Source organism: Leptodactylus fuscus, chromosome 7 (assembly GCF_031893055.1).
Source record: "Leptodactylus fuscus isolate aLepFus1 chromosome 7, aLepFus1.hap2, whole genome shotgun sequence".
NCBI lineage: Eukaryota > Metazoa > Chordata > Amphibia > Anura > Leptodactylidae > Leptodactylus > Leptodactylus fuscus.
In genome coordinates this window covers 146574642-146598643 of record NC_134271.1, presented here as the reverse complement: position 1 = coordinate 146598643, position 24002 = coordinate 146574642, and the positions used below count along the sequence as shown (strand labels likewise).

General features: G+C 45.8%; 1 protein-coding gene across 1 annotated transcript in view; it reads left to right on the top strand.

Annotated features, from left to right (window-relative positions):
* Positions 1–24002, top strand: part of LOC142213427 (NACHT, LRR and PYD domains-containing protein 3-like) — a 102787-nt gene that overhangs the window by 33852 nt on the left and 44933 nt on the right. Inside the window, exons 7-8 of the mRNA XM_075281744.1 lie at positions 9575–11276; positions 20196–20366. Coding sequence (XP_075137845.1) covers positions 9575–11276; positions 20196–20366 — 1873 coding nt within the window. The remainder of the gene's footprint in view (positions 1–9574; positions 11277–20195; positions 20367–24002) is intronic.

Here is a 24002-nt window from a genome sequence, read left to right as displayed (position 1 = left end):
AAAACTTGTTATACTTTTCTCTTCAAGAAAGACATCCAAGCCCTCTTTGAACTTGTGTAATGAATCCGCCATCACCACTTCCTGCGGCAGAGAGTTCCATAACCTCGCTGTTCTAACTGTGAAGAATCCCCTTCTATGTTTCTGGTGAAACCTTCTCTCCTCCAGACGTACAGGATGTCCTCTTGTCACTGTCACTGGCCTAGGAGTAAAAATGTCCTTAGAAAGTTCTTTGTATTGTCCCTTCATGTATTTGTACATTGTTATTAGATCTCCCTGTAGACGTCTTTTCTCTAAACTGAATAACCCCAAGTTTGTTAATCTATCGTTGTCCTCCAGTCCACCCATTCCCCTAATCATTTTGGTTGCCCGTCTTTGCACTTTTTCAAGCTCACTTATGTCTTTCTTGTATATTGGGGCCAAAAATTGCGCACAATATTCTAAGTGTGGCCGGACCAGTGATTTGTATAGAGGCATAACTATGTCCTTGTCATGAGAATCTAGACCTCTTTTGATGCATCCCATAATCTTATTTGTCTTGGCAGCAGCTGCCTGACATTGGTCACTAAAGGTAAGCTTGCTGTCCACCAAAATCCCTAAGTCTTACCCAGTAATTTACTATTAAGTACATAGTCAGACATTTTATTACGTCGCCCAAAGTGCATTACCTTACATTTGTCAACATTAAACTTCATTTACCAAGTCTCCGCCCGTGCTTCCAGTTTCCTTAGATCCCCTTGTATTATTCTACTATCCTCCTCATTATTAATTACCCTACAAAGTTTAGTATCATCTGCAGATATGGACACCCTGCTCTGTAAACCCTCTACCAGGTCATTAATAAAGATATTAAACAAGAGAGGACCAAATACTGACCCTTGTGCCCCCCCCCCCCCACTGGTGACTGTGGCCCAGTCTGAATATTTACCATTAACAAGTACCCTCTGTTTCCTATCAGTGAGCCAGTTGCTAATCCAAATCCATATGTTTTCCCCCAGTCCCAACATTCTCATTTTGCATACCAACCGTTTATGTGGAACAGTATCAAAAGCCTTTGAAAAGTCCAAGTACACCAAATCTAGTGCATTACCCATGTCCAGATACACCACGTCCACTGCATTACCCATGTCCAGATACACCTCTTCCACTGCATTACCCATGTCCAGATACACCTCTTCCACTGCATTACCCATGTCCAGGCATACCACGTCTACTGCATTACCCATGTCCAGGTACACCACGTCTACTGCATTACCCATGTCCAGGTACACCATGCCTACTGCATTACCCATGTCCAGATACACCACGTCCACTGTGTTACCCATGTCCAGATATACCACGTCTACTGCATTACCCATGTCCAGTCTTGAACTGACCTCCTCATAGAAGCTGATCAGATTAGTCTGATAGGACCGATTCCTCATAAACCCATGCTGATTGGGTGTTATAAGATTATTTACATTGACATACTCCAGGACAGCATCTCTTAGAAAGCCCTCAAATATCTTTCCCACCACAGAAGTTAAACTTACTGGCCTGTAGTTTCCAGGTTCACTTTTACACCCCTTTTTGAAAATTGGCACCACATTTGCTATTCGCCAATCCTGTGGAAGAGACCCAGTCATTACTGAATCCTTAAATATTAGATACAAGGGTCTATCTATGACCATGCTTTATTCCCTCAGAACTCGGGGGTGTATTCCATCTGTACCGGGCAATTTCTCTATTTCAGTGTTTTGCAGGCGGCGCCGCACTTCTTCCTGGGTTAAGCAGGTGACATTTAATTGAGAGTTCACATTACCCCTAATCATGTTGCTGCCAATGGATTTTCTTGTGTAAACACTGTAGAGAAGGCGGCATTTAGTACTTGTGCTTTTTCCTCATCCTCCTCCACCATTACACCCAGATTATTTTTGAGAGTGCCCACATTGTCAGTTTTTATTCTCTTATTATTTATGTAATTGAAGAATAATTTTGGATTACTTTTACTTTCCTTGGCAGTGTTTCTCTCAGCCTCAATCTTCACCTCCTTTGTCTTTTATTTTTCTCCTTAGTTTTTTAATGCTGTGTCGCTACTTTCTTGTTTTAGTACTTTAAATGCTTCCTTTTTATCCCTCATTGCATTCTGTACCGTTTTAGTTAGCCATATTGGTTTTCTATGATTTCTGGCCCGCTTATTCCCATAGGGTATGTGTTCGGTGCTGTTCTCTCTGTCTTTGCAAATTTAAGCTAGGGTCACACCAGGGGTGAACCTACCTTTTTGCCGCCCGAGACGGACAACAGAAAACCGCCCCCCTGGGAGGAGGGGGCGGAGTGAAGGGGAGGGGGCGTAGTGAAGGGGGCGGGGAAGAGTGAAGGGGGCGGAGCGGCGTTAGCAGGCAGAGAGCAGGCAGGGAGGGGACCTGCTCTCTGCCTGAGTGTGAGGGGAGGCCGCTGGAGCAGCACTGCGTCCACAGGGCCTCCCCAATCCACTGCTCGCTTCCAGTGCCAGACTGCCAAGACGGTGACGCTCTGGCTTAGGTAAGCAAAAATGCCACCCCCTCCGGGGGCCTGGCATAGCGCCGCCTGAAGCGGTCGCTTCAGGTCACCTCATGGGAGGTGCGGCGCTGAGTCACACTAGCATTCAGGTTTCCTTTTTTTGGGTCCACTTGAGGACCTGAAAAACATAAACCATATATCTGCTTTACCCTTTCCATAAATCCACCGTACCAGTACAGTGGATGCTAGGTATTTAAAAATGTCGGCCGCAGACACCCAGCGCTAATGCCCAAGATCGGTGCCCGATCATCTTTGACAGAGGTGCCATTTTACCAGTGGCGTATGGGCACTACCATTTTCCAGGGGCTGGGCAAGCTCCGAGGCTGGCATCCTTTTGTCATTACAGCCAGGAGCCTTGTGAAGACTCCCAGTCCTGTCTTTCCGTATGTTCTATTGCAGGCTACTCTATGTAGCCTTCAATAGAAATGCCGTTTTATGCAATACATTGAAATGCATTAGCATGGTAATGCATTGCATTAGTGATCAGACTCCTTGGGATTCAAGACCCATAGGGGGTCTAATAAATGCAATAAATAAATAAACAATATTAAAAGTTCCAATCACCCCCCTTTCCCTAGAACACATATAAAAGTACTTAAATACTGTGACACAACTACACATTAGGTATCAATGTGTCCAAAAACACTCGGTCTACAAATCTATAAAAATATTTTTCCCATTAGGTAAATGCCGTACAGTAAAAAAAAAAAAAAATGGTCAAACCGTGTTTTTTTTCTGTTTTGCCTCTGATAAAAATTTGACTAAAAAGTGATCAAAGCAATAACAATTCCCCAAAAACTAAAAAGTACACCTGGTCCCTCAATAAAAACACCCTATGCATTCCCATTCATGGAAGCATAAAATTTTTTTACAGGTCTCAGAATATGGCGACTTTTAGAAAAAAAAACAAAAAAAAAAAACCTTTTTCGCACAGTTTAGTTTTGATTTATGCTAAAGTGTTAAAATGTAAATAAAACCATATAAATTTGGAATCCTCGGAATCGTACCGAAACATAGAATACAGGTGACATGTCATTCTGGCTGCACAGTGACTGCTGTAAAAACGATGCCTGTAAGAAAGTTGCACAAATGCATTTTTTTCTTCAAATCCACGCAATTTCTGATTTTTTTTCCAGCTTCCCAGTACATTGTAAAGAATAATAAATGGTAGCATCATGAAGAAAAATTTGTCCTGCAAACATTAAGACTAGAGATGAGCAAACAGTAAAATATTCGATATTCGTTTCCAATAGCCGCTCAATATTTGACTATTCAAATGAATATCGAACCCCATTATAGTCTATGGGAGAAAATGCTTTGTTTCAGGGGATCCCACCATTCGACTCAGGAGAGTAACCAAGTCCACTATCACACCCCAGGAAATGATGCCAACACCTCTGCAATGCAACTGGGACAGCAGGGGAAGCTTGTCTGGGGGCATCTAACAAGCCCGAGTCACTGTTTTAGCCCAACATCACAGCCTATCAACTACACACTTTCCACACTCAAAAAAAATCTTTATCAAAGTGGGAAAATACCTAGAAACCATCTTTCTTCCCCAAATGGATGGACACAAACCCAAATTTAAGCTCAACAAACATTAACAAGCACCCCTTTAAATCATGTTGCCCATGACAACCACAGATGGAATAGGCAATGGGAAATCCTTCAGTCCCCACCCTGAACTGTCATTGTGTGTGTGTGTGTGTGTGTGTGTGTGTGTGTGAGTGTGTGTGTGAGTGTGTGTGTGTGTGAGTGTGATGTGGTAAGACCTTCCGAAATTCACTTTTCTAGCCCTTAACATGAGCCCTTCCAAATTAAGTTAGAGGCCCTTAAGCTGAGCTACCAACAGAGATTGAGGCCCTTGAGGTGACTTCAGCCTTTTACCAGCAGAGTTTTTGGCCCTTTAACTTAGTTCAGCCTTGCACCAGCAGAGATTTGTTGGCCCTTTGGGTGAGTTGAGCCTTGCACCAGCAGTGTTTTTGGCCCTTGGCATGAGTAGAGCCTTTAAAAAAGCAGTGTTTTTGGCCCTTGGAGTGAGTAGAGCCTTGCACCATCAGTGATTTTGGCCCTTGGAGTGAGTACAGGAACCTGGTAGTGGCTCTGGAGCTTGCCAGCCTCCAACACGTTTCATGCCTGGCCCACATCTAACTTAGTGTTGCAACGTTTTTTGAAAACATACCCAAATGTACACGAGCTACTGGTGAAAGTGCGGCACTTGTGCGCCCACTTTCGCAATTCTACAGGAGCTGCTGCTAGCCTCAAAACACTCCAGCAACGCCTCCATCTGCCAGAACACCGACTGTTGTGCGACGTCCCCACACGCTGAAACCCTACATACCATATGTTGAGCAGGATGTGTGAGCTGCAGAGACCTTTTATGGAGTTCCAGCTCCAAAACCCAGGGGTTCATCAAAGTCAGCTCCCTCAGTTTCTGTACCATGAGTACCCATGGGTGGGAGACTTATGTGAAATCCTATCCCATCCATTGCACTGGACAAGAAACATTAGCATGCGCTCATGACAATTTCTGATATGACAGCTGCGTTAAGCAGGGTGCAGGGTACAACGCAGACCAGGCCCGAGTACCAGGAACAGGTGTTACAAATACTGGAGCATCCGCCATTTCCTTCCAATTTTGTGGATGTGGACCCGCCACTGACGTTTCTGGACCTCAGTGAGGATGATGAGACACAGTTGCCATCAGGGCAAGCTGTGGTTATGTGCGGTTTGCAGTAAGGGGACAGTGATCAATTGGAAGAGGAGTTGGTGGAAGACGAGGCCACCGACCCGACATGGACAGGGGTGAAGTCTAGCGGGGAAAGCAGTGTAGATGTGGAGGCATGCTAAGCAGGAAAAAAGGTGGCTAGAAGCAGAGGCATAGACTGGGGTGATGTCTAGGGGCGAAAGCAGGGTAGATGTGGAGGCAGGCTAAGCAGGAATAAAGGTGGCTAGAAGCAGAAGCATAGACTGGGGTGATGTCTAGGGGTGAAAGCAGTGTAGATGTGGAGGCAAGCTAAGAAGGAAAAAAGGTGGCTACAGGCAAAGGCATGTCCAGAGGCAGCAAGGCCAAATATTTTCTCTTCCCTTTTGCTGCAATACACAAATCTGCTGAAGTTCCTTTGGGAGCTCAGAGGAGGTGGCCTCAGTGCTGAGAAACACATCTGATGCCCCTTGGCGATATGCATTAAGATAACCATGGACCAACCAAATGTAGTCAGCTAGCATAGCAGCGAGCATGGCTAAATGCAGAGAAAAAAAGGTGTACCACTTCCAGAGATAGTAACTTCAGTGCTGCAGTTGCCAATGGACGGTGTAACGGGATTAGCTCAGGGATCGCTGTCTTGACCACTTTTTGGCACAAAATGAATGTCCAATCCAGCCAAGTATGGTGCAACTGGCTGCAACCAGTTTTATTAGGGTTTTTCAGGCAAAACAAAACAGAAACAATACAAAATAAAATCCTAACCTTCATCAGCAGGTATCCAAACTATGATAGCTGGGCCTTCTGCACAGCTCCCTAAACACAAAAGCAACTGTATTACTCACAACTTTACAAGTAGTTTCCCAGGAGCAGAGAGAGCCATATATCTATGGGCTGACTGCCCTTTTATACACCTACTTCTGGATACCAAGGATTTAACACCATATATCCCAAAACCTGGAGTGGAATGGAGTATAGACACCAATATTCCCTGCTCTAGCAGCCAGACCTTTACCAGGGTTTTGGTAAGACCCACCAGCCAGGAGCGCAGCTTTGCTCAGCTGCACCTAGATTATGTATGACAGGAACCTGGGAGAAATGTATACTCCTCCTACCACTTTTACCCTGGTCCTGTCACAACGGTCACACCAGATGTTCGGATTGTCCTTCATTAAAGTTTCCTTATATGTTAGGAAATAAAGTTGTGAGGGTGAAAGGTTGAGGTATCGCATCCAACAATGCTTAACTGTACTTGTGTGACTGTGAAGAATGCCAACAGTTGCCCTTGGAAATAGGTAGGCACGAGCGACCTGAGTATCAAATATATTGTTTAGTGTATCACACCATATTGAGGGGAAGTGGTTCAACAGAGGGAGAAAAGGACCCGAAAAGAGATCCTGGGAGGGCGGAGAAGTAATGGCTGCAGTTGTACTACATTTATATAGCAGTTTTCAGTGTTCTAGTGCCAGTGTCCGGTGCTTGTACTGCTTGAGTTATTGGTTGAAATAATGTCACAGAAATAAATGAAAAATACAAGGGGGTAGACCCTTGTTTTGGATTGAGCTGATATAGCCTGACTGAATTTCTGTGTCTCCCACCTAGGTTTTGGGGGGTACACACCCTGGATATCTGGATTGAGCGTACATAGCCTGACCTACTTGCTCTGTATCCTTGTTTTGGGGTTACACAGCCTGAAAAGCAGCTTTGCACGTATATAGCAAGAAGTAACTGCAGTGGTTTGCTGCTATTTTGTTGTGGCCCCCCAAAATAAAAGCTGATTGTCTGGTATGTACACAAAGAAGTAACAGAAGTAACTGTTCTGTATCCCTGTTTTCCACCGTCCGGGGAAAGCTGGACTGATGTCCCTACAGTGTATAGCTCTGAGAAGAGCTGTTGGTTTTCTTCATTAGTTCTTGCCTGCCTATCTGAAGCTAATCGCTATCTAGCCCTCAGCAGATGTGTTTCTCTCCCTATGTCTGACCGCAAAAATGGCGAATAGGGCAGCCGCCGTTCTTATAAATGGGAGGTCACATGTTTTCGGCAGCCAATGGGATTTTTAAAAATTTTTTTTAACTGCCTCCGTTGTCATAGTTCCTGTCCCACCTCCCCTGCACAGTTATTGCTGCAAAAAAAGCGCCAGGGAAGGTGGGAGGGGATATGAATTTTTACTGCGTTTGCGACCTGGTATTCAATTGGAATCGAATACCTCGAATGGCCTGATATTCTATTGCATAGCTACTCGATCGAACGTTGTTCGCTCATCTCTAATTAAGACCTCATACAGTGCTGAGAGTGAAAAATAAAAAAAGTTATGGGGTTTGGAAGGGGGGGAAAGGGAATCAAAAACAAAAATTGAAAAATTGCCACATCGAGAAGTAGTTAAAAAGCGGATACCCACAAAAACCATAGACAATATATGATGGGGTCTATCGGGTTTTCACCCAAAATCAGCTTTTAGTGCTTTTCTCTATGCATATTTTAAGCAATATGGGGCATGGAGTCCATGAACGATCATTTACTGCTAGAGTTATTTTTCTATGTAGATTGTGAGCCCCATATAGGGATTGTGATGAATCGGACCCCATTCATGATTCTCAGCTATATTTATAACTACCTATGTATTGTATTGTGTTGACTGACCCTCAACTGTATATCTTGGTGAATGACTTATATGGTCTGTATTTGTCATTTTTAAGTCACCATCCTGCTAAGGAATCTTGTTATCTCAGTAGGATGTGAAGGCTAGTGACCCAAATGGGTGAGTCTAATTACCTGCTGGAAGTTGCTTGGATCAAAGCCTCTCCTAGGCCAAGGACTTTAGCATATCTATGTTAATCTCATTATCCTGGCAGGGGTTGTCCTGTGTAGCAGGGACCCTTAGACTGCATCTTAGACTCTGCGGAGTCGGGTTGAGGTGGTAGAGAACTTAAAACAGTTATGGTTTTATGATGATATTGCGCCAGGGAAAGATTCTACCATTATGACAATTAGATCTTCCGGTGTGTAGTAGTGAAACACACGTTTTTAACCCAAAAACTTTAAGCCTACGGGCCTGGGAAGAGCCCAGGCCCAGTTCTCGTTACTCATGGGTAATTGGGGTATCATGTTTGGTGTCAATGTGTTGGGAAACTTGCGGTGAGCAAAGACATGCCACTTGTTTGACCGTATGATCATGTCATGAGGAATTATGACCATTTATAGTTATTTGATTGCCAAGATAGAGGGTGGTCCGAAAGCACTGATGATGTCATTTCAGGGTGGAGCCCAGGGTCAATATAAGATTGACCTGGGGCGGAGCTAGGTCTTCTTCTTGTTCTTTTCATCTGGACACATGTGAGCAAGTAGGCTCTGTGTGTGGCCCCCTCCCCCCTTGCTGGGGGAAGGGCGGGGCAGAAGCGGCCATGTGCTGAGAGACAAAGAATGCCATGCGGCTGAGGGACTTTGAAGGAGAGCCATGTACTACTTTAATGCTAATGGACTTATGGAATTATGAGGACTATGATGTAACTCCTATCTGATCATGGATTTATGGACTATGGACTTTTTACATCGGTATGGAAAAACTCTCTTTATTGCTATATGCTATGTGGGGGGGTGCTGCGGGTGCCCCCTCCAGAGACTTTAATGGACTGTATGACCTGCCTTGTGGGTACCATGCGTTGGCTGCGGAATCACCGGGTGCCTAAGGACTGTTTCTGTTTCTAATCATTTAATCTCTTTAATCTGTTTTATCTCACTGCACTGTAACATACCTTCTCTGTAACCATATAAGCTTGTGACTGCCAGGGTATATCTTTATATATATTTCTGGTTGACCTAGTATCGACCATCTTGGGTTAATAAAATGTTAAAACTTTAGAAGGCTCTTCTCGTATTATCCTATAAGGCCTGGTCCTCTCTCTGGGTTTGTGGGAGCGGACGGTATAGTTAAAAAGGCGATCGCGGGTTCCGACTGCGGCGAAGGCCGGGTGGGCAAGCGGCTGCGGCCGGGTGGCTGAGGTGGAGGCCGGAGTCCTCGCGCCTTGTGGGGCCGGAGGCCGGGGCGGAACGGCGCGATACGTCACAGGGATCATAAAGTTTTTTTTGTTTTTTTTTCCATTTAAGTATGTCTTTGTAGAATGGGAGGAAATCCACACAAACACGGGGAAAACATACAAACTCCTTGCAGATGTTGTTCCTGGCAGGATTCAAACCCAGGACTCCAGCGCTGCAAGGTTGCAGTGCTAACCACTGAGCCACCGTGTTGCCCCTTATTTACCGCTAGATTGAGCACAGCTTTACATTTTTTCAACAAAATAATTTTTTGGCTTTTCATTGTTATCTTTATTTCTACAGACATCCAGAACAGTCACAAGAAACATTTATTTGAAAAAACTGAGAAACTTACAGAGAACATACCTCCAAGATGTAACCAGGGAGAAGAAAGTTTTTCCTTCTATACACGTTATGTGAACCTCATCATTGTCTCCACTGATCACTTTAGGGAACGTTCTGAGAATGAGCTCATAGTGACCGGGGTAAGACATGAGGAATATTTACAGGAAAAACAAAATGTATTACAGCGAATTTCCCCCAACAAGTTATTCCGTTGGTGCCACCGATTCAGACTTGTACCACATATGGTAATGGTGAGCGGAGTGCCCGGTGTAGGGAAGACCACACTGATGCAGAAGTTTGTCTATGACTGGGTGAAGTGCAAGCTCTATCAAAGATTCTCTTTTGTCTTTTTCTTCAAATTTCGAGAACTCAACATACTTAAAGATAAGGTTAGTCTGGAGACCATGATCCTTCGTCAGTACCCATATCTGGAGGAGCAGCTGGACAACATCTTACAAGATCCAGAGAAACTTCTCTTTATATTTGATGGATTAGATGAAAGCAATCATACAATGGATTTCACATCACGTCACTTGTGCTCTCATCCTAAACAGCTCGGACATTGTGGTCAGATTGTGGTTAGTTTGGTGAGAAAGTCTCTTCTTACTGGTTGTTCTGTCCTAATGACCAGTCGCCCAACCAGACTGGCATCAATTGACTGTAATATCTTTGAGAGAATAGTAGAAATCAATGGGTTTCTTCCAGAAGAACGAAAGACTTACTTTGAGAATTTCTTCTCCAACCGTGAACTGTCAGAAAAGGCTTTTACTTATGTGAAGCAGAATGCCACCTTGTACACGTTCTGTTACCTCCCGTCCTACTGCTGGATCATCTGTACTGTATTATCCAAGGCCTTCCAGACAACAAGTAGTGACCAGCAGGTGACATTATTACCCAGAACAGTGACACAACTCTTTGCCATATTTGTCGCCAACATTCTGTCCAATCACAGCCTGGAGAAAAGTGACGCTCAGAAGATCCTGCAGTCCATCGGATGGATGGCAGAACATGGAGTCATGAACCACAGGGTTATTTTTGAGAAAATCGATCTGGATTCTTTCTATGTGGACAATAAGTCAAAACTCTTATCAAGTTTTCTGATGGAATCAGAGGAACCTGTGACCTATTCCTTCTTACATCTCACTGTTCAGGAATTCTTCTCTGCCTTGGTCCATTATACTGATTATTCTCCTAAGAAGTTACAGAATTCACTAGAAAAAGCCAAATCCTATCCTGATGGACGTGGTGAGATGTTCCTCCGTTTCCTGTGTGGTCTATCAGATGGCACCAACAGGTCAATACTAACTGGATACCTGGACAAACAAATAGCTCAGGCCTCCAGAGATGTTATTACTTGGCTGAAGAACTTCATTTCAGAAAAACAGAGGCTGGAAGAAAGTGAAGCCCAGAAACAACATCTTGTCAGGATTTTCTACTATCTCTTTGAATCCCGGAATAAGGCTCTAGTGCTGGAATCATTACAATCACACAGAAGATTGGACCTTTCTGGTGTGCACATGTCAGCTCTAGACTGCACAGTGTTAGCATTTATCATGGAAACCTGCACAAATATAGAAGAACTCAATTTATCTAGATGTTCCTTAGACACTGAAGGATTAGAGAGACTGGCACCTGTGTTACATAATCTGCAGGATCTGAGGTAAATACTAATATTTTATCTTTGTGTGTTACGGTTCTGTGTGTTTATATAAAAAATAATGTTTTTATTTACTACTACAGAACCGCTGGACTGCAGGACACTGTAGGGAGGTCCACAGACCCAGATGGGCGGCCGTGTGCCAGTACCAGGCAGCAGTGTGTCTGAACAGGGAGTAAAGTAAATGCACCAGTTCACTTCACTGGATGAATGCGTCAGGGCTGCAGCAGTGTGAACGGGCTGCGGCAAGGTTGTACCAGTTAACTTCACTGGGCAACCGTGTTACACAATGGAGATTTACTCCAGTTATCCTCACTGAGTAAATAGCTTTTTGCAGCTTCAGTGTTTAACAGGCTGCAATCAAGTTTTACACCAGTTCACTGAACTGGGTAAATAGTTTTGGTGCAGTTTCAGGTGGACCAGCTGCAACAAGACTGCCAGGGGTTAACATCACCCCTATCAGCAACACCAATGGCTCCGCACAGCTTGGAGCTATAACACACACAGACAGTGACAGATAGCCTAGCTAAAGAGACCAAGCCTGCTGCCAGTCCACCGGCTGGTATAGAGTCCACTGCACCGAGCCGTAGTGTGGAGCTGCCAGTACATTCAGGACTTATAGGTCTTGCTAACAGTGCTAGATGGAAGCTAAGATAACCCCAAACAGCGGCCTAACCTAGCTACCTGCCTAGCTACTGGAAGCAGCCTGGAGCTACTGTCATACCCTCCTGTCTCTAGTGTTTTTTAGATAAAGTGTGAGCACCGGCCGGGCGTCAGCTCACACCTTTTAAAGGCTAATCCCCGCCCAACAGGGGTGGTGGCATAACATCACCGATCATGCCCAGTAAGGCCAAACTGGGACTTAGCCTCAGAGCGGACCCAAAATGCCTGAGCATGCTCAGTAGGGAGAGACTGGCACTTAGCCTCTGAGCAGCACCAAAATGCCTGAGCATGCTCAGTGGGCCGAAAACTGGACTTAGACTCCAGACGTCTTCCTGCACAACGCCGAGGGCGAGGTTCAGATTGGCCCGCAGGTGGCGCTGTGCGCCATGATGGGAACCTGCGAGACCCGATCCTAACACTGTGGTATTAAGGTTCTGACGAACATCTGATAAACTTATTGTATTTTACATCGTGTCTGTTAGCATGGGTCCTATTATGTAGTAGATGGGGTTAGATTCCTGTGGTGATGTCAGTGAGGACCGGGCTGAGCAGTAGCTGGAGGGTCTTAAATATATATGAATACAGATCTACAATATGTTATGTGTTTCATATATTAATTTATATATCATCTTAAAGGTCCCTATGTGAAGCAATGTATAGAAGGAGCTTTAAAGTAAATTACACAAGTGGGAGAATTTCTCTATCTCCTATGTTAGTATATAACTGCTTGAAGTTATATCCTGAGGCTGCACTACTGAGGAAATGTGATGGGTCCTTTATATATCAAGAGCAGGGTTATTGTGAAGAGCTTATGTTAAACGAACTTTCTGCATCCCAGAGGGCTCCTGCTTTTACTGTGTTTGTCTTTTGTGCCTCTGGGTGTATTTGTAGATCTTTTCTATATGTTTTATGTTCAATGTATTGTTTAGCAGCTCTTCTTATTGTATTTCCCTTGTTTTATTTCCCACTGTTTGTCCCCCACATTTGGTATAGCCCTTGGCCTGTCACAAGCTATTGGGAAGGGTCTGAGGTGACTGTTGGGTCTTCAGTCAAGCAGTTTACGGTTACACGGTATGCTAGCTCTGTTGCACTGAGACCCAACTGATCTCATCCAGTCCCAGAGGGATAAGATTCAAGCCCAAGGATCATCTAGAGATAGCCCTGAAACTGTCTGACATTGGATACTGTGCCAGGAGTAGGGTTGAGCGATTGGGATCGGAAAAGATCGGATTTCGATCGGCGATCGAGTAAATTTCACGATCGCGATCGGTATTCCGACCCGATCTTTTCCAGCGGGATCGAGATCGGAGGTTATCTCAAGATCGGCTCGACCCTAAAAGTGACTTTTCCCATAGAGAAGCATTGACTAGGGTTGAGGATTGGGTTCAGAAAGGATCAGATTCCGATCGGCGATCGAGCAAATTTCACGATCGCGATCAGGATCGAGATCGGCTGGAAAATGATCGGAAATCAGATTTTAAAATCGATCTTGAAATCTCAAGATCGGCTCAACCCTAGCCAGGAGGTGTTGTCCGGGACTTAACATTTAACGGTAACCAGACCCCTGCTAGCACTTCCCACTATCTTCTTCTAAAGGTAGCTGAGGTGTGGGGATAGAGCCTTATCACTGGGCATCCCCTCGAGACCAAGGCTGGGGGTACTATACAGTGGGAGATTACTACCTTCATTTGGAAGCTGCATGGTTCACAGTTTAAAGTTTTCTGAGTAAAGTTACACCTGTTTCAACTGCACTGCTGTTTCTGGAGTTGATCCTGTATTAACATCAGGGCCCTTCCGAACACCATCACTTTGTCTCAAAGTAGAAAGATTCCCTCTCCAACTGGAAGTATCCTGAGACCTGGTCCTTACCCTGACTATTGCTGCAGTGGGTAGCTAGGAAGCTCCCACTTTTTACCTTACGAGTGGAGGCCACTGGTCAGCACTGAGAGTTTGTGTTGGCTGCATCTCACAAGACTCTATGTTATGATTCTTATAGACATGGCTGAAATCCAGTAGACCTATGGAATAAACCAGGCACAGTTAGGAATAGTAAAGTTGAAGTCCGGGGTGCAGCTTGAAGTGTGGATCGCAAGGTGATAATTTAATGAAGAGTTGATATCAAAACCCGAACCGGGTTCAAAATTTTGGTTGTCAAGGGAGGCCAAATTATTTGTAATTCATATTATATATAAATATCTCATGAGCTCAGAGAGAGAACCAGATTGACACATGCAGTCGGTGTTAAAGGGGCTCTATCATTCAGAAAATGGATTTTGAGCTAAGCATATGCCTGAATAGCCTTTAAAAAGGCTATGCAGGTGCTGCCTCCAGTTCTTCCAAAGACACCTCCCCCCATTTTTAGTAAAAATCTGTAAAAACGACATGCTAATGAGGCTTACCCAGCACCCTGGGCGTTCCCCAGGGCCAGCAAGCACTCCCCCCCCCCCCCCGCGTCATACCTCAGTAATGTCCCTCCGTTGCTTGTGCTATGTTATGCCCACCTCCTCCACACTTGCTGTACCACCTACATCCTCTGCTGTCTTGCTCCTGACACTTCAAATCCCATACATGTGCAGTAACGCTCCATTTTGAGCGCTACTGCGCATGCCCGAGCGCTATTTTCTTATACCTACCTATAGAACTGAGCATACGTCTCACTATGCCATTTTACAGCGAGGTACACCAAAATGGCGCTCAGACACGCAGTACTGCGCATTCCCAAGCGCCATTTTGGTGTAGCTCGCTATACACTGCGTGCAGAATTATTAGGCAAATTAGTATTTTGATCGCATCATCCTTCTTATACATGTTGTCCTACTCCAAGCTGTATAGGCTTGAAAGCCAACTACCAATTATGTAAATCAGGTGATTTATATCTCTGTAATGAGGAGGGGTGTGGTCTAATGACATCAACACCCTATAGAAGGTGTGCTTAATTATTAGGCAACTTCCTTTCCTTTGGCAAAATGGGTCAGAAGAGAGATTTGACGGACTCTGAAAAGCCATACATTGTGAGCTGTCTTGAAATTGCAAAACTTTTGAAGCGTGATCACCGAACAATCAAGTTTCACGGCAAATAGCCAACAGGGTCGCAAGAAGCGTGTTAATAAAAAAAAAGGCGCAAAATAACTTCCCATGAATTGGGGTAAATCAAGCGTGAAGCTGCCAAGATGCCATTTGCCACCAGTTTTGCCATATTTCAGAGCTGCAACGTTACTCGAGTATCAAAAAGCACAAGGTGTGCGATACTCAGTGACATGGCCAAGGTAAGGAAGGCTGAAAAATGACCACATTTGAACAAGAAACATAAGATAAAACATCAAGACTGGGCCAAGAAATATCTTAAGACTGGTTTTTCTAAGGTTTTATGGACTGATGAAATGAGAGTGACTCTTGATGGGCCAGATGGATGGGTGCAAGGCTGGATCAGTAAAGGGCAGAGAGCTCTACTCTGACTCAGACGCCAGCATAATAAATAAATAAATGAAGGTATTAATACCAAAGAGTTTGTGCTTGCAATAATTTTCTGGAAGAAAATGAGTACTATCTGACAAAATTGCAGGGGTGCCAATACTTTTGGCCAACACTGTAAGTTCTAAGAGGGGGTAGAAGGGGGTCTGAAGAGAGGATGTGAGATCCTCCATCCTCCATACCATCCTCAACTTTACGGATCCAATGAAGAAGAGAAGGAGGACGTGGCAACTTCCAAAGTGCCGGGATGCAGGCCCTGGCTGCATTAACCAAATGTCTCAGAGCAGAACTTTGGTAGGAACGGCTTGAGAACTCCGAGAGGTGGAGCAGATAGAAGTCCAGCTTGAAAGGGAGGGATATCTGAAATATCTGACCAAGAGTCCTATGAACGCCATCCCAGAAGTCTCTCAGCAACGGGCAGCTCCAAAAGACATGCAAGAGCGTCCCTTCCTCCAGACCATAGCACCAGCAGGTAGGAGAAGAGGTCAGGAAAAACTTTTGCAGTTTAGATGGGACATGGTACCACCTGGTCAACAGCTTATTGCCCGCCTCGTTTTTACAGGCTACAGAGTACTTGTGAGCGAACTCTAGGATTTTGGCGCACTGTGAGTCCGTGAAGGACATAGCCAGGTCCACTTCCCACTTGGCGAGGAAGGGGGGTCTATAGTCCGGAGGAGGGCAGATCAAGAGAGTGTCTGACCAGTCCAGAACTGGTGCAAGCCTTCTCAAAAGATGTAAGAGGTCTGTCATATCCCGTGGAGCTGGCGAGCGATGAGAGAAAATGGGAGAGTTAAAGAACACACCACGGGCCCAAGGACGGGAGGTCCAGGTCTGAGAGGAGCTCGCTGTGGACGCGCCATGTACCTCCATTTCAAAAGTGCATGGCCCTCTGTCTGCCCGCCGCACGCCAGTGATGAAACGGGCCAGGGGATAGTCCTGGCGGGAAGGCCAGGTTACCCAGCATCGGGTACAAAGGAGATGGGGAAGAGGAAATCCGCTCCTTATGAAAGAGCTGTCTGCAAACCTTGAGCATAGGGCCAATGGTGGGGTGGGATTTCAAAGATGCAGGGGGAACAGAGTTCAGCCAGGGGAGCAGATGAAGAGGAGATCCAGAGAAGGCTTGTTCTAGAGAGACCCCCTGTTTGAAGGAGGAGTGGCGGCAGCAATCGAGGATCCTCTGGAGCAAAGAAGCCTCGTAGTATTTGCGGGAATTGGGAAGGCAGTTAAGATATCTTACCAGCTAAAGTTTAAACACTTGGAATTAAGAGGTGTTAGTGGATGGGGAGACACCTCCATGGTAGTTAAGCCAGTGAGACCAGATTTTTCGAAATTTGTCATGTTCTGGTTGACCAACTTAGAAGCTCCTCAAAACATGCAATTTCATGGACTTTAGATTCCCAGAGGTGGATCAGAGGTGTAAATGTTTGAATCCAAAACCTTGGTACAATCAGTTTAGCTGGAGCAATCAGATCAGTAATCAACTAATCTTTAGAGCAGGGGCGTAACTACCGTGGTAGCAGCAGTAGCAGCTGCCACAGGGCCCGGGCCATTAGGGGGCCCGGTGACAGCCGCTACCGCTGCGTTTTTTTTTTTTTTTAAAGTCCGTTACGGGCCCCATTCACTTGCCGATCCTGGCTGGGCCAGGATCGGCAAGTGACACTGCGGGGCCCACAGAGGCTATCATTATACTCGGGGGTCTTTACAGACCCCCGAGTATAATGATCGGCGCACCGGGAGGGGTAAGGTAACATAAAAAACAGTGTTACTTACCTCTCTTCGATCCTGCCAGGCCTCCGTCATTCGTGTCCGACGTCACATGACCCAGGCCAGCTTCCCGGGTCATGTGACGTCTGACGTCATTAAAGCTGGACAAGAGCGGACAGGACAGCCGACAGGAACAGGTAAGCAACTGTCTCTGTTCTTTTAATGGTTTTAATCCCCCGGGTCTCCGATTATTATGCTCTGGGGTCTTTTCAGACCCCAGAGTATAATAAATGTTTATAGGTGTCCACAGTGGGACATATGGGGACACTATGGGGGTAATACTGTGTGTGCAGGGGCACTATAGGGGTTAATACTGTGTGTACATTGGACACTATAGGGGTTAATAATACTGTGTGCATTGGACACTATAGGGGTTAATACTGTGTGCATTGGACACTATAGGGGTTAATACTGTGTGTGCATTGGACACTATAGGGGTTAATACTGTGTGTGCATTGGACACTATAGGGGTTAATAATACTGTGTGTGCAGGGGACACTATAGGGGTTAATACTGTGTGTGCAGGGGACACTATAGGGGTTAATACTGTGTGTGCAGGGGACACTATAGGGGTTAATACTGTGTGTGCAGGGGACACTATAGGGGTTAATACTGTGTGTGCATTGGACACTATAGGAGTTAATAATACTGTGTGTGCATTGGACACTATAGGAGTTAATAATACTGTGTGTGCAGGGGACACTATGGGGGATAATACTGTGTGCATTGGACACTATAGGGGTTAATACTGTGTGTGCAGGGGACACTATTGGGGATAATACTGTGTGCAGGGCTTACTAAGGGACATAATAGAGTGCGGAGGAGGGGGTCAGTCGAGGTCTTCGGCATCGGTTTGGGGAGGGGGGGCCCCATGTCAAAAGTTCGCCACGGGGCCCCGCCATTCCTAGTTACGCCACTGCTTTAGAGGGTACATAGGAATCAGTACAAAGTGCCAGGAAAATTATAGGAGAGAGGGAGAGATTTGTTCTCATAATTTTCCATATGCGGTCTTGGAACTCACTCCAGAAGCTAGCTATCAAAGGACATGATCACCAGAGGTGTTGGGAAGTCCTTGAACAGCAGCACCAGCATAGACTTGAATGTGAAAGCCCTTTATGAAAAAGCCAGTGCGGGGTCCGATACCATCTTGAAATTAGTCTCATACAGGTAGAGAATCCATGTGACGAATGTAATATAACAAAAAATGGGGGGGGGGGGGGTAGTAATAATATGCCCCTACATGAATTTCCCAATATAAAATTGTCAAAAAAAACCAGGAAAAAAGAAATATACACGATAACGATTCTTTACTTGAGGTACGTATCCTCTAGTGCACAAAATAAATCAAAAAAGCTAAAATTGCTAAATGGTGCTTTGAAACATTGATGGGATGACTAGTGGATTATAAACTATAGGGGTGTTACATTCTGTCTAGATTGCCATTACTCCTAATAGTATCCACTTATTATTACTACTACTAGTAGTAGTATTATTTATTAATATTATTATTGTTTATATAGCACCATTAATTCCATGGGGCTTTACATTTGGGGGTTACATACAGTACACAAAATATACAGGCAGATATAAAACTAACAGTGACCAGATGGTGGTGGGGTGCTAGTGTTATTAGAGGTTGTAGGACTTCCTGAATAGGTGAGTCTTCAGGGCCTTCTTGAAGCCTGTGATTGTGGGGGTCAGTCTTATGTGTCGTGGTAAGGAGTTCCAGAGGATGGGGGATGCATGGGAGAAATCTTGGAGACGGTTGTGTGAGGAGCGGATGAAAGCAGAGCGGAGTAAGAGGTCATTAGAGGATCTGAGGTTAAGTGTGGGCAGGTAGCGGGAGATTAGGATGGAGATATATGGAGGGAAGAGGTTGTGGATGGTTTTGTATGTTAATGTTAGTAGCTTGAACTCAATTTGCTGGGCTATGAGTAGCCAGTGGTGGAGGGAGCGGCAGAGGGGAGCAGCTGATGAAGATCGGGGGGAGAGGTGAATTAAGTGAGCAGCGCAGTTTAAGGTGGACTGGAGGGGGCGAGGGTGTTAGCTAGGAGTCCATGGAGAAGGGTGTTGCAGTAATCTAGGCGGGAGATTATGAGGGCCTGGACGAGCATATTAGTGAGGGGTGAGGAAGGAGCGGATTCGGTGGATGTTCTTGATTTGGAGGCGGCAGGAAGTGTGGAGGGTTTGAACGTGTGACTTGAAGGATAGGTCGGGGTTCAGTGTTACTCCAAGGCATCGGGCCTGTGGGACAGGGGTAAGTGGGGTTCTGTTGATTTTGATAGATGGGTCGTGTGGAGGGTCATACGGGGTGGGGCAAAGATGATCAACTCTGTTTTCTCCATATTGAGTTTGAGAAAGCGGGAGGAGAGGAAGGAGGCTACGGACGCTAAGCAATCTGGAACTCTGGCCAGCAGGAAGGTAATGTCTGGTCCAGAGATGTAGATTTGGGTATCATCAGTATAGCAATGGTACTGGAAACCATGAGATTCTATGAGTTGGCCCAGGCCAAGGGTATAGATGGAGAACAGGAGGGGTCCTAGGACAGAGCCTTGGGGGACACCTACAGAGAGAGGGCGTGGTGAGGAGGTGGTGTGCACGTAGTCATACCTTCCCACATTTGGTAAATGTATATAGTCAACCTGCAATCTCTGAAACGGGTACAAGGGCTTTGGGGTGTGTTCTTGAGGAACCTTACAGTTTAGCCCATATTATGCTTATCACATGTCATGCAGACTTGCACGTATCTGGCTGGAGTCGTGCCAAAACCTGGAGCTGCCCATCGTTTGTTCACCAGGTCACACATGGCTGTTTTTGAGTGGTGCACTTGAGAATGAGCTGCTCGCGCCATTGCATCATCTGCTGAGCTGTGTATCTAATCCTATCATGTGTGATACTGTCTGCTGAGCTGTGTATCTAATCCTATCATGTGTGATACTGTATACTGAGCTGTGTATCTAATCCTTTCCTGTGTGACACAGTCTGCTAACACATTACTCACATCTCATCTTCTTTTTCTTACAGTTTGGATGGTAATGGTTTACCAGACACTTCCTGCACCCACTTGGCCTCTGTAATAAGGAATAACCAGTCACTGAAGAGACTTGACCTGTCTCGTAACACTCTGTCTGGTCCTCACTTCAGTGACTTGATGGCCGCTCTGTCCAGTCCAGACTGCAGGATAGAGGAATTACAGTGAGTATAAGAGATGTGTACAGGAGGAGACATGTGGGGGACAAGTTATATATGGATTTTATTCTATTTTTCCTCCACACCATTGTTATGTCTATGAGATAAACTGCCGACTGCACCTAAATATATGACGTCTCTACTGAGCTGTGTATCTAATCCTATCATGTGTGATGTGATGTCATATCAGGCCGTTCGAGGTATTCGTTCCCAATCGAATACCACGCGGCATACGCAGTAAAAATTTGTATCCCCTCCCACCTTCCCTAGTGCGTTTTTTGCACCAATAAATGTACAGGGGAGGTAGGACAGGAACTACGACAACGGAGGCAGTGAAGAAAATTGAAAAAACCCATTGGCTGCCAAAAACATGTGACCTCCCATTCATAAGAATGGCCTCTGCCATATTCGTGTCATTTCGCGGTGAGAGATAGAGAGAGAGACATATGAGTCGCCCCGGCTCGGCCTATGTAGATTCACGGTGCGAGCAGGCCCGACACCGGGGGCGGCAGCGCCTTGAAAAAGGGGAGTTTTAAGCAAAAATGGATGAAATTGAAATAAAGAAAAATAAAAGTTTGTCGTGACGCCAGTTGGGGTTTCGGCTTGAGGTGAAGCCGAACACTGTAGATAGGGCCTCTGGGAATAGGTGGTGATGCAGTGCCAGATGTTATACCCTCCCCAACCAGGGCAAGTCCCAGGGCCAGATGATATAGGTGAAGAAGGGGAGATTTCCAGGAGGAGTAACAGAGGATCAATGAACGAACACAGTCCAGACAGGGGTTAACCAAACACTTACAGTTTACTTCTGTAGTCAGCAGGAGATAACAGATGTTACAGGAGGATTCACCTTGCTCCAGTATAGTGAGATGCCAGTCTTCCCTTTTACCACCAGTATGATTCAGCCTTCCACTGCTGCTCAAACTCTCTAATAGGTTTCCTCTGGTCCTGGGTTCCAGGAGCTCAAAGGTTAATTACAACTGGGTAGATCCCCCTTCTGGACAGCAGGTAACGCGAGTTTATTGGGATGCTGGATGCACTCACCCCAACTCTATATGTTACTGAGCCGCCAGGTAACTTGCATTCACTAGGCCTCAGTCCAGTGACTTTCTCAATTTTCTAAGTGTTTCTCACACTAGTTAGGAATTGATGGTCCTATAACTGCAGATCCGTGCCTGTGAGGTCTCATCTCACCTCTGCAGGTCTCCGGCCTCCTGTGCTGTTCTATCACACCATGAGGCTGCAGCACACACTGCACCTCCACACACCTCTCCTCTCTCCTGCACACTCCTGCCCAGGAATTGAAAGAGAGACTCTCTTCCAGTCTGTAGCTCCACCCCTTTTCTTAAAGAGATAATGGCTGTGGAACTTTGTGTGTGCTAACAGGTTGACTGGATCTCACTATACCTTCACAATACACAGTGCAGATCACATAAGATGACATTTGTAGTGACCCACTCTGTGGGGCGCTACACATATCTGCTGAGGACTAGATAGGTATTAGCTTGAGATAGGCAGGGAAAAACCGAAGAACAACAACAGCTCTTCTCAGAGCTATACACTGCAGGGACAGGAGTCCAGCTTTCCACGGACGCTGGAAAACTTATTGCTATATATGTGCACACCAGCTTTTGTTAGGGGTGTCCCCACACAAAATAGCAGTAATCCACAGCAGATACTTCTTGCTATGTATGTGCAAACCAGCTTTTCGTTGGGGCGTCCCCCCAAAAAAAAAAATTGCAGGAATACAGAGAAGTTACCTCCTGCTATATATGTGCAAACCAGCTTTTATTAGGGGTGTCCCCCACAAAATAGCAGGAATCCACAGCAGTTCCTTCTTGCTATATACGTGCAAACCAGCTTTTCAGGCAGTGTGTAACCCCAAAACAGGGATACAGAGCAATTAGGTCCGGCTATGTACACTCAACCCAGATATCCAGGGTGTGTACCCCCCAAAACTAGGTGGGAGACACCGAAATTCACTCTGGCTATGTACGCTCAATCCAGTTTTTCACGGTGTGTACCCCCAAAACCTAGGTGGGAAAGACAGAAATTCAGTCAGGCTATGCACGCTCAATCCAGATATCCAGGGTGTGTACCTCCAAAACCTAAGTGAGAGAGACAGAAATTCAGTCAGACTATGTCCGCTGAATTCACTTTTTAAGGGTCTACCCCCCAAAGCTAAGTTGGAGACACAGCAATTCAATCAGGCTATATCAGCTCAATCCTATTTTTAAGGCTCTACCCCCCAAAGATAAGTGGGAGACAGCCGTTCATTCAGTCAGGCCGTGTATGGTCAATCCAATTTTTAAGAGTCTACACCCCAAAGCTAAGTGTGATACACAGCAATTCAGTCAGGCTATATCTGTTCAATCCAATTTTTTGTTCAATCCAGTATTGTTTGCTCTCCGTGATGTGAACTATGCCTTTGTCTCTTGAAAAGCAACCCAACATGAAATCAGCCATGTGTGCCAGTGTGTTACTTGGCATAACTTTGCTGCCCCCAACTGTAAGGGTCACTCTCCATTTCCTCCATTTTCCACTCCCCTTCACACCATCCATGCTGAAGCAATGGAATGCACTGAATGTCACCCTCAAGCCTTGTGTGGGACAGTGACATGAAATGCCACTTCATCTCCCTCATCTTCCTCCACCAGCCAATGGTGCGAAGATGACAGGATTGTGCTCTGAATGTTTTCATCCTAGCAGAGGCTACTTTTCAATTACAAAAATGACCACACTTAGACCAGTATATCAGGCACACTGGTGTCGGTTTCAAAGAACCATTGCACCAACAAGTTGAAAACGTGGGCCATGTGTGGACCGTGTTTGAGTCTGGCAAGCTCCAGATCTACTACCAGGTTCCGGCCATTATCACATACACAAACATGCCTGGACCCAGGTGCAGCGGGGAAAACCATATTGCCATATCATCCTGGATGGCATCCCTCACCTCGGAGGCGGTGTGCTGTCTGTCCCCCAAGCTGATGAGCTTCAGCACTGCCTGCTGACATCTCCCCACGTCAGTGGTACAGCGTTTCCAGCTTGTACTTGGGGTCGAGGTGGCAGTGCAGGAGTAGGCTTTCAGAGAAACCCTGCCATGAACTTTGGGCTGGGAGAGGAGATAGGCCACCCCAGTTTGCACCCCAGGCCCAGACTCCAATACATTCACCCAGCCTGTCATTAAAAATAAGCAGCATCCCTGACTGCAGGCGCTTGTCAATGCATCAGTGGTCAAGTGGACCTTGCAGCAAATTGCAGAACTCTGGGCCCGACTGATGTTATGGGACACGTGCAGGCACAAGGCGGGGGATAGCACACCAAGAGAAGTAATAACGGTTAGGCCCAGCATAGGGAGGTGCCCCAGCTGCCATCTGGTGACGGAAGGTCTGAGTATCCAGAAGCATAAGTGCCAACATCTCCAGGGCCAGCAGTTTTTAGTTGAGGCCGTTAAAGGCTTGGCCAACTCTCGCCCTCGACGTTGAACGGTGAGACGACTGGAGTATAAGTCCAGATCTTGCCCTACTGAGCATGCTCAGGCATTTCAAAGTCACTCAGAAACTAAGTCCCATCGTGGCCCTACTGAGCATGACCGAAGAGATCATGGCCACCGCCCCTGATGGGCGGGGACTTTCCTTTATAAGG